At 44.0% G+C, this 11,659-nt stretch overlaps 1 protein-coding gene across 1 annotated transcript; it reads right to left on the bottom strand.

Annotated features, from left to right (window-relative positions):
* Positions 1 to 288: 288 nt before the first annotated feature.
* Positions 289 to 2,712, bottom strand: LOC136509510 (putative receptor protein kinase ZmPK1). Its single transcript, XM_066504282.1, has one exon. It carries the CDS (start codon positions 2,710 to 2,712, stop codon positions 310 to 312), a length of 2,403 nt encoding a protein of 800 aa, XP_066360379.1. The 3' UTR covers positions 289 to 309.
* Between the last annotated feature and the right edge of the window lie 8,947 nt (positions 2,713 to 11,659).

Genomic DNA, 11,659 nt, shown 5'->3' with positions numbered 1-11,659 from the left:
ACCAAAACCAACTCTGAACAGAATGACAAGATAATATTTAGTCAATCCAAGACGACGATGCTAACAGATCAAGTAACTCACTACAAAAACAACTGCAGGAGGCAGCAGCATCTTCAAAGTTCAAAGAACATGCAATTCAGTGCCAAAGTGATGCCTCAAAGTTTAAAGGTGTATTCTTTACATCAAATTAGTCAATAGTCATCCACCAAACAAATCAACTTTATACCCTCGTCGGAAAAACAAAAGTGGAATGCAAAACTACACAACTTACTTAAGGGGAAGAGAATAGTTAGCGAATTGCCAGATTCATTATCTGCAGAGGAACTTCTGCACTACATCACTCATGCTCGGTCTTTGGTTTTTGTCCTGTTCCAAACACAGAGCAGCCACCTCAAGCATCAGCAACACTTCTGGCCGCACGAAATCGCCATTCAATCTAGGATCCACAAGGTCATCAATCCAATTTCCATCGCTAATTTTCTTGTTTTCTCCAATCATCAATAGCAGTTGCCTCAATGCAGACTCTGCATCCCCGGAGCCATTTGTTGGTAACTCGAACATCCGATGGCCCATCACCAGCTCCAGAAGCACAACTCCGAAGCTGTAGACATCCACCTTCTCAGTCACAGGAGCGCTTGATACCCATTCTGGAGCCATGTAGCCTCTAGTTCCTCGAACCTTGGACACGTCAGAATCAGACTCATCTCTTTGCAGCAGCTTTGCGAACCCAAAGTCGCTGATCTTGGGCTCAAACTCCTCATCCAGAAGTATGTTCTCAGGCTTCACGTCGCAGTGAATGATCCAGTCCATACACTCATGGTGAAGGTAGGCCAATCCCTTAGCCACTCCGACTGCAATTTTGTACCTATGATGCCATTGCAGTAGTAGTCCCTTGCTACCGAACAAGAACATGTCCAGTGAACCGTTCTCCACAAATTCATAGACCAGCAGCCGGTGCGTACCCTCTGAACATACACCCATTACTCTCACCAGATTCATATGGTAGATCCTACCAATCACACTAACCTCTGTCTCAAATTCTGCTTCGCCTCCCTTCATGTCTTTGAGCTTCTTGACGGCAACTACACGATTGTCGTGTAGAATGCCTTTGTACACAGACCCATGTCGGCCGTGGCCAAGCTCATCCATGAAATTGTTAGTTGCCTTCTGCAATTCCTTGTGGGTGAAACTACGGAAATGATCTGCTACCACCCGGAAGCCTTCCTCATCCTCCGCTGCCCATATTACCGAACATACTGACTGCTTTCTTGTCATGAACCACCAACCAACAGCAATGAAACAGAGCTCAACAAGAAAGAATGCAGCTAGGAACGAATAGTAGTAGTACCATGCCGTACCCTTTTCATCAACTCTGTTGGCAGCATAATTGAATGTATGTGTTCTTAATTCATTGCAAACATGACCATGAGCAGAGTCGGAGGAATTTGCCTGTGAGTGAGACAGAAAGCTCTCAGGAACCTTGACATATGTGACACCAGGGTACCCTGGAGTTGTCTTGCCATTGAAGAGACCAGATTTCAAGAAGCACCCATGTGGATGTGGATAAACTTTGTACACGAATGCTACACAGGAGCAACGTGCCAAGCACAATTCCCTGCAAGTGTCCAGGGATGCAGACATGACAAAGTCCATATCAGAGCCCCAGAAGTCTGTCCAAGGAATGCCCACGAAGCCCATCTGCTGAACACCTTTTCCACAGGTGATGTTGAACTGTGGCTTGCAGCCTTTGCTCCAATCATTTGGATCAACGACTACATAACCGCGAGGACAAGTGCAGGCCGCTGCAGGTGTGTAAACACATAGTGCATTCCAACCACATAGGCCATGGATGTCACAGAGCTGGGAGAAAGCCATCCAAGAGCTGTACCAGCTTCCATCTGACTCGTTTAGGCTGTAAAGCCTAAGATTTCCATCGTAGTCTAGCGTCAGCCTCCTCTTAATCTCCAAACCCCAATCAGAAGCAATAAAGCTTGTGTTGTCACTAGCCTCAAATTGCCCAAGCTTATCAAGCACACCTCTCCTACCGCTCTTATACAAGATCCTGTAGTTCGACCAGCTATTTTGGTCAGGGTTAGGCCAGTAGAGGTTGGAAATGTCTGGCCCATCATAAGAAAGTGACAGAATGTACCGTTCATCAAAGCGCAATGTGTAGTAACTTGACTGGTGAGAGGGATTGGTTGATACCAGCTTTGTCGTGGCCGTTAGCGGCTGACCTGGTAGCAGAGTGTCGGTCGGATGGTCGAAGCTTTGCCACAGGATGTTGCCTCCTTGATCCACCATCACAAGGTTCCCGGTGTCCATGAGCTCCACACGATCAACCATGGCAGATCTTTTTCTGACTTTCCACACAACCGTACCATCATAGTCTTTGAGAACCATACTGCCATCCTTGTTCAGTGTAACCTTCGATCCACTCCCGTGCACGGGGCGGTCTCGGTTCGCAGTCCAGGCGATGGTCCTGTCAGCTGCATTGGTGAACCAGATTGACAAGGTGAAGGCAGTGGATGAGAGATTGTATAAGCCAAATGAGAAGGAGCCATCTGGTGATCTTATGACATCTGAGGCTTGCTTCACGGAGAGGGAAGAGCCTCTATGAAGGTAAGTGGCATGAGCAATCTCTGCTACTCTTTCATCTAAAAGGGAACAGATCAAAAGGAATGTAAGGTGTAGTATCAAAAACGGATTCACCATGATACAAATGATACCAGGGTAAAGAGGACCGATGCTGCTACTGATCAGATAGAGGAAGGAGAGGAGTAGCTTAGATGCATGCTGGTTCTTGGTGCTCCCATGGTTGTGCCAGTATATTGACCATGTTGCAGACTTGCAGTTAAACAATGCATCAAGCACATGGAAGTGGTTTATGTTCCTAATTTAAAACAATGGCATATCAGTTGAACTGACTTGGAAGTTGGTGAGAACAAGTTTTCTATACGCGGCCAACACTCCAAACTGTATTTCTCCTATTCAACTACCTCACGGCGTGTTCGCTGGTTGGTTTCTGGGCTGATTTGGGCTGGCTGGTGCTGGTTTTCTATGAGAGAAAAACACTGTTGGCTGGTTGAATAAGCCTGACTGAAACTAACAAGCGAACAGGGTGATCTCCATACAGTAGACTTTACACATCTACATCGTAACTATTTTTTAATTCCAACAGCCTGTCAATCTAACAAGGTACTGAAATTTCATGTTAAGGGTTGTCAGTTCTTCATCTATTGTTTAAGAATCTAATAAAATTCATTATTACAGCACAAACACGTTCTGTGACAGTACTATAATAGTAAAATGTTTTGATTTGATGGGGAATATTACATACATATAGAGAAAAAGGACCAACAATGCTACAGATCAGATAGAGGAAGGCGAGGAGTATCTTTCATTTCAAAAAAAAAAAAAAAAAAAGAAGGAGAGGAGTATCTTAGATGCAGCTGGTACTTGGTGCTTCCATGATTGTGCCAGTATATTCATCATGTTGCAGACTTGCAGTTAAACAATGCATCAAGCACATGGAAGTGGTTTACGTTCCTAATTTAAAACTACGACATAATCAGTTGAACTGACGTGGAAGGTGGTGAGAACAAGTTTTTTATATGTGGCCGACACTCTCCAAACTGTATTTCTTCCATTCAACTACCTCAATCACCATATGATTGATTTTACACATCTTCATCATAATTAATTTTAATTTCAATAGCCTGTCAATCCAACAAACTACTGAGGTTTTCATGTTAAGGGCTGTCAGTTCTTCGCCTGCTGTTTAAGAATGTAACAAAGACTAGTATGTTGCGCGCGCCTTTGCGCGCGTCGCAAGTTAGGCGGAAGTGCATCCATCGAGCTGATATGTACATATGTTATATAGAGAAGCTGGAACGTTGGTTTAAATGACAACGTCAAGAATATTCACCTAATATTGTGCTAAACTGTTATACAACCGAGAAAGGTATCTAAATGGGAAAAGAAAGTTTCTACTTTTGCCGATGGTAAACACACGAGAACAGTATTGCTAGATTGCTTCGCGGATGTCTTCTGAAAATATATTGCAACTTTGCTTCCTTTCATCTTCAATATAAATGCGTATGTTAGCTGCATTTCCCCTCAACGTAGCATTATGACCTGCAGGGTACAGGATAGAAAGAGGAGAAAAGACAATTAGCTACACACAGAAGGCACACATAAGCAACTCGTTTTATTTTGCACCACGCGAGGTGCCTAAACAAAATAAGCAATGGACTTTACTCAAGAAAGAATTGATGTGTTGCTGCTATGGCATAAGAAAATGACAGGCCATATCATGTAGCAGATGCAACATCGTCACCTAATTTGGCAGCCCTAGCTGGTACCGAAAGCACTGCACAGGCAATCCATGTATAGAGGACTAATCTATATAACCTACAATCTACTACAAGAAATCGTGCCAGCTAAAAGTAGCAAGCTTAAATTATCCGTAGCTACTTCTAAACACATTACCCATCAATAACTATTCAAGACGTTTAGTTCTGTTTTTTCTCAGAGGCATTCAATCTATGTATGGAGAAAGTAGTCAAAGGAAGGAAGAGGTACAGAATGTATAATACATGCATAGTTAAGTCCTTTGCGTCTTCGATTTGGCAAAGCACTCCTTGTGGCATATAGTGATGTGCACTGCAAATCAAATGAACCGAAACATGAATGAACATGGGAACTGAAATAGCAGCTGAAGAGATAGAAACCTGAAAAGAAGAGCAGTAGACGCTAAAAAACGGAGAAAACGCCATATGGTTACAAATTGCAATGACGAAGAAAACCATCAAGATAGATGGAGCAGATTGCAGGAGAATGCAATGGCGAAGAAACCCATGAAGCTAGATAGACCAGGATTCCAGGGGAACAGGACCAAAAACATGGAAGGGAAAAAGAAAGATAAAAGATAGATCTGCAACAACCTAAAACAAATTAATGGAAACACCATAACCTTGATCGAGGTCCAAGGTAGGAGAAAAAAAAATAGCATCAATGCAGAGAAAACTTTGAAATCTATGTTAGTTATTTCATGAAGGTACGTATGGCTCAAAAAGTTAGGACCGTAAACATAGCATGGAAAATCCGAGACAGTTTGACATCCTTCATGAAACCCCCTAGAGAATCACAGATGGTCATCGTTGGGGTTGATTATATATTGGAGCATCTCCGAGAGAGCTATTTAAAACCACACTAAAAATCCGAGACAGTTTGACATCCTTGCTTCCAATCTTTTCGCGCGTGGGTATTCGGGGCACGGGTGGGTTAATACATGCATGGTCTATATGTTACAGACACTTGTAGTGGTACCTTAGCTGATGAATATTTACATTATGCATTCTCAGGCACAAAATGCTCTAACAAACAATCTGGCACGTGCAGATGCAATCCTATTAGAGTAAATAGGCAAAATCATCTGTATTGACCTGCTCTTTAAAAAAAACGGAGATATAACAGGGCACCTTTATTTTCTTGATTGCGGACACATAGGCAAGACGGCATGCTTCGCTTAATTTCCTGTTGACACATTTCGTAACGGCACTATGAGGTGGGAAACAATTTGAGCAGGTGCAAGAAGAGGTGATGTGCTTCCTGTCATTTGATCTCTGATTGAGAATCATTCCAGCCTATGCCCCTGGACAGATGACAACTAATTTGTAAAAAGATCGATAGTACTACAGGCTAGATTCTGAAAGGTACAAACATGGCACCAAGAGAACTGAATGGTCAACTGAGTCAGCAATTCACTACAATGAATCCATTACAATAAGAAAAACAGAAATAATATATCAAATAAAGGTAGGTTCAGAAATGGGAAAAAATGGCATCATTTGATCTCTTGTGGTTAGGCAGAACGGCAAGCACCGATAATACAATCGTTTGCAAGCCCCGAAAGGAAGCTGCAATAGATCGACCCTAGAGAATTGATGAGGTACGATAAATAAACAGATAGCAATACATATATGTGCATGAACATGCCCTAGGAGATCATCAGCATATATTCCCAACTTATATGAAAATTGTTGCAGACGTGGCTAGGCTGGCTGGTCGGGAACGTTGTGTTCCCAAAAGAAGAGAGGAATGCACTGGGAGATCATCAGCCTATATTCTCAACTTATATGAGAGTTCAATCTGATCACAAGATATGGAGCACAAAACATTTCCATGTGAACAGCATCAGGCTATATTCCCAACTTATATAAGAATTCATTTTGATTACAGGCTATGGAGTAAAGAAAAATTTGCATCACTTGCATCAAACATCAGGGGGGAAACAAAGGTATAAAGGAGGATGTAGGGGAGGAGGCACGAGGCAGACGAAGTGGAGAAGAGGATGAGCTGGCCACAGAGTTGACCGCCAAGGTGCGCCGCCGCCGGCAGGGGTAGCCACGGACGTGAGCCGATCAGCGCACGTGGCACAGAGAGAGAGAGAGAGAGAGAGAGAGAGAGAGAGAGAGAGAGAGAGATGCACGTGCGGCTGGGGGAGAGGTGAGTGGATAGCGGCCGCTGGCCTGTGGCAGCGCCCACCGCCGGGTCCTGGCCATGGCAGTGCGCCCACCGTCCATTTCCCGAAGAAGTTATTGTAGGACATGCGGATCGGCAAAAAGGTGTGTAAATCAACAAATTATTAACGAAAAGTAAATATGAAATGTACCAGAAAGCTACAATGAGTACAGATCAACTACATATTCAGTGTGAGCTTACTGGCAGATGATGCATTGATGATTTGGTGCTCAAGATTTCATTCCATAGCCTACTGGGTGGGGTATCCTTTTTGTCATTTGAACAAACGGATAAGAATGTTGAATATAGCCATGTAAAGCAAAGATAAAGGTTCGTTGGTTTCTCATTAACCTATGGAGGGTACCTTTTTTTGCCATGTTGCTATAGAGCAGCAGCTACTTAGCAATGAGCAGATCATCATTCCAATTTCATGACTCAGGAAGGGAAACCTAAAAAAATGGAAACAAATCTTGTATTGAATGTTATATTTCTTGGCATGGCATACTATAGAACCTATGGATATCATGTTAATATATTAGAAATATGCCGAATCATTAACTCAGAAGTCAGAATACAAATGAGGGAAAAACTGAATTAATAATGCAGTTTCTGCAAATGAAACTATGACGCAACAAAATATTAAATGAACTGGAACATACGGATGAAAATTGAAATGGTAGTGATCGTTAAATTTGCACTATCTTTGAGAAGCATACATGGAAATCAAATAGGTAGCAGAGCAACTAAGGAGATCTAAGTAAACAGTTCAGAACCATGAATGTAACTGTGATACTAAGGGAAATTAGGTGGCACGCTGTTCCTGCAACAGTGTCTGTTCAGGATGCAAATTAAGGGACGTAATATTATTTTGGAAGACAAAGATGCATATTCAGTAACTATAGGTAAACCAAGTGTAGTACTTAGAAGGCCAACATGGAAGTGGTGATCCGAGAAACATTTGGGATGCTTAGTTGAAGCAATTAAAAGGGTTGATCAAGAAAAGCAAGCAAACCCAAAAGAGAGCTAGTCATGTCAATTCAAGTGGTGATCGAGTTGCAAGACGGTGGTGCTTGTTACTCTTGAACGTTGCCACCTCCTAGATGGCTTGGTGGTGGTCTTCGTCGAAGCCCACAAGAAGCTTGTGAGGTGCTCCGGAGAAGAGCTTTGTGAGGGGCATTGTGCTCTCCCCACGGGAGCCATGAATAGCAACTCTAGTAGAGCGAGACGCGAAGGGCGACAAGTGGTCCGGTCGGGTCAAGTGCTAGAGCTTGTGGTAAGCACTCCACGTGGGAGAGTGTGACTTGTGGGTCACCACTAGCAAGAGGACCGCGTGACAACCTTGGATCTTGTCTCAACGGGGACATAGCGTGTTGGCAAGCATGTGAACCTCAGAAGAAAATTCACTGTGTCAACATTGTTCTTCCCGTTGGTTTGCAATCCCCTTACACAAGCTTGTACTTACTTACACATACATTGTGCTTGTGTAGTTGCTCTTGTAATTAGTTAGCTTGTGTAGCTCACTAGTTACCTTCTTGCTTGTGTAGCATAGAAGTAGCTCCCTTACGTGGCTAATTTGGTTTGTGTAACCTTGTTAGTCACATTGCTTAGTTTGTGTAGCTAAGTATTTGTGCTTTCTAATTTGGCATTGGTTGCCTTGTTATTGAGCATTGCTAGTGACAAGTTCACTAGTTACCTTCTTGCTTGTGTAGCATAGAAGTACCTCCCTTGCGTGGCTAATTTGGTTTATGTAACCTTGTTAGTTATATTGCCTAGTTTGTATAGCTAAGTATTTGTGCTATCTAATTTGGCATTTGTTGCCTTGTTATTGAGCATTGCTAGTGAGCTTAGGAGCTTTGTGCTTTTGCTTACTAGAATTGTGTAGGAGCTCCTCGGTGTACAAAATACTAGTGGCATAGGTTTGAGTGACCTTGCTCCTAGAATTAAATAGGTGAGCTCTAGCTAGCCTGACACCTTTGTTGTCTAATTAGGATCTTTATAAGGTGCTTGTGAACTTCTATAGAGGGATATAGTCTTGGCTATACCGATTGTTTTAATTCCGCATTTGTTTTGGTTAGCCGACACGATTAAATTTAGAAACGACTATTCATCCCCTCTAGTCGCCATCTCGACCCTACAATGGGGGCATGCGCTGCACCATAAGGTGGCCAACGGTCTCTGTGGCGTGTCACAGACTGGACGGGAGCGTTGTCGGGGTGCTTCGGACAAGGTATTCCACGGAGAGCGGCTCTCCCCCGGCAAGCTATGTCATGACGTTGGTGAACGAGAAGGTGAGGCGGCCCAGGTCCTCTCGGGATGGTCGAGGTCCTAGGAAGGCACCAAGCTGGCGCTCTAACCTCCTGTAGTCGAAGCCGAGGAGCTAGTCGCTCCTAGGGGCGCGGGCCTCTGGTGTGTGCAGCTGTAGCTCCTCAAGCGCCTCGGTGATCGTGTCGAGGCCAGTAGAGTGGAGAGGTTGCACGGTGACGGGAGCATGCACCAACTCTCCCTCCGTCGTGATGAAGAAGTCTAGGTTCCCGAAGCGCACGTGCACGCAAGGGACCTAGCTGACACTGTGACTAGCCATCTAAGACCTGGTGTGGACGTTGAGATGCGTAAAAGGCCCCTACCTGGCACGCTAACTGTCGGTGTTTTAAGTTACCACCGACGAGTAAATTTGTATTTGCGCATCTGGCTCGGATGGTGTGCTAAGAGGACACAAAGTTTATACTAGTTCAGGTAGAAAGTTCTACATCCAGTTCATCGCTGCTGCTCATGTTACTAGCACTGAAAGTTTGTAGTAGGGGTTACAAACTGGCGAGAGAGGGAAAGGATCCTAAGTCTCTGATAGAAGGAGTGAATAGGTGCTGAGAGATCATTTGCTGCTCAGCTGTGTGTTCGTGCCGTGCTTATCTCGTGGTTCAGTCTCGATGGGTCGATCCGTTCGGGGTCGGATCGGTTCCCCTTCATGGGACACCCTGCTTTCTCTTTTATAGGCCAAGGGAAAGCATGGATTACAGCGGAGGAAAAGAGAAGAATGAGAGGGAGAAGAGGAAGGCCTTCAGGATCGTCGGGTCCTTCTTCTCCTTCACGCGGGTCCTGCCGACCCTATAGAAGTCAATAGGGATAGCTCCACGTCGTGGCCCTGTCTGTCACTAGTGCCATGCGTAGGCATCGTCTGCCGGTCATGGCGTTTCATCCCGTCCCGACAAACGTCGCGTTGAACTGACACGCCTATCATCGTTAAGCAGAACAACACCGGCACACCCGATGCTGTTCTTGATGTGAACCCTTAGGTATGGCCCGTCATGGCCACGGGTTACATCAAGGCATGCTAGTCTCTTCCCTGGTGTCAGAGCTTTGACCCAGGCCCATACGTTTAGACCTGGAGTAGTTGGCTGCGATATGGGTCCCCGCCGGGCAAGGCAGAGTCTGCACCCAAGGGGTCGGGCGAGGCGGAGCCCATGGCCTCGGGGTCGGGCGAGGCGAAGCCCTTCCCCAGAGGCCGGGCGAGGCGGAGCCCACGCACCTAGGGGTCGGTTCGAGCTGTAGTCGCGCTCTTGACTGCTCGGATGAACCAATGTTGATGACCATTAGCTTCTCCTCTTCGAGTAACCTAGTGTTGGTCCCCGACACTTAGGGACCCCATGCGAGGCCAAGGACTCTGGAAGCAGTCACCATCTATGACTCTCTATGCTCATTTTTATCAACTACTATAAGTTTCTCATTTTGTGAACCATGAAATTAAATGAGCTATATACTAAAAAACCTTTTATTTTTGAATTTCTAAACCATGCATGAAATGAAGCAATGAAAGGTGCATACTAGTTTTGATGAGCTACTATAAGATTCCTTTATCTACATATGCAAACTATCAAGTGATTTTGAGCTCAAATGTCATATAAATAAAAAATATCCACCATTATTCCCAATCTAGAAAACCAAAAATTTCTCTATTTCTAGACCATGAAATGAGGCAATGAAAGGTTCATACTAGTTTTGATGAACTACTATAAGCTTCCTTCATCTTCATATTCAAACTATCAAGTGATTTTGAGCTCAAATGGTATATAAATAAAAAAAATCCACCATCATTCCCAATCTAAAAAACCATAAATTTCTCTATTTCTACACCAAGAAATGAGCCATGCTAGTGATGAAGCAAGAATAGAGAGCAGGCAGAGAGCTTGAAATGGCTCGGGCTAGGGGAGGAAGAAGGGAGAAAGTATATAGCCCGGAACATGTAGTCTCGGTTTGTGGTATAAACCTGGACTACAGGTAGAGTTCTAGTCCCGGTTGGAGTCACCAATCGGGATTAAAGGTTTAGTCACGGCTGGTAGCTCCAACCAGGACTGAAGGGTGACCTTTAGTCCCTATTTGAACCATGAACCGGGACTAAAGGTCCCCTCCTGCAAAAGCTGTGCCTCCAGCCATTGGGCAAGGGACTTTAGTCCCGGTTGGTTGCTCCAACCGAGACTAATCCTGTCTTGAGTCCTGGGCCCAAAAATGACCGGGACTAAAGCTTAGAACCGAAAGTCTGTTCTCTGCTAGTGAATATGACGTCGGTTTTGCAGCTACTAGCATATATATCACGAGAGAAATGAAATGACAAAACATGATTATTTTGAAGGTATTTAATTTGGTGCCAAAATAATGGACAGGAAAAGGGGAGGAGGTTACGGGAAACAAGGCGGGATACATTCTTGATTGATAGTTCTAAAAAATATGCCAAAACTACTTTAACATTTAGCCACTGCTACAATACATTCTTGAAAGTTCTAACAAAAGAAAAAAAATGTTTAATATTGTCATCCAATTCTAGAAATAAAATGCCATCTATAAGAGGCAAAAAAAAGTTTACCCATGGACTCCAAATTCCAGCACGAAAAAATTAGCAGCTTGCAATGTTCTTCGAGATGCTACAATGGTGACGTAGCCAATGTGTCCTCTTCAACAGTACATAAAAAAAGGTTATTTTGGTCTGCATACCTTACATATCATTTCGTTTCTTGTGAGCCATAAGGCCCAACAAATTGCTAAAGCTTCTGTCAACAGCTTGGAAATGTTACTTTCACCCCCTTTCAAAGTCTAGAGATTAGGTGCTCTAAGTATGAAAGTATATAAAACAGCACACTATAAGAAT

This window comes from Miscanthus floridulus, chromosome 15, assembly GCF_019320115.1.
Source record: "Miscanthus floridulus cultivar M001 chromosome 15, ASM1932011v1, whole genome shotgun sequence".
Taxonomy (NCBI): Eukaryota; Viridiplantae; Streptophyta; class Magnoliopsida; order Poales; family Poaceae; genus Miscanthus; species Miscanthus floridulus.
This window is presented reverse-complemented; position numbering and strand designations above follow the sequence as displayed.

Coding starts and splice junctions, on each gene's coding strand:
- LOC136509510 (XM_066504282.1), bottom strand. CDS start 2,712: ATGGTGAATCCGTTTTTGATACTACACCTTACATTCCTTTTGATCTGT.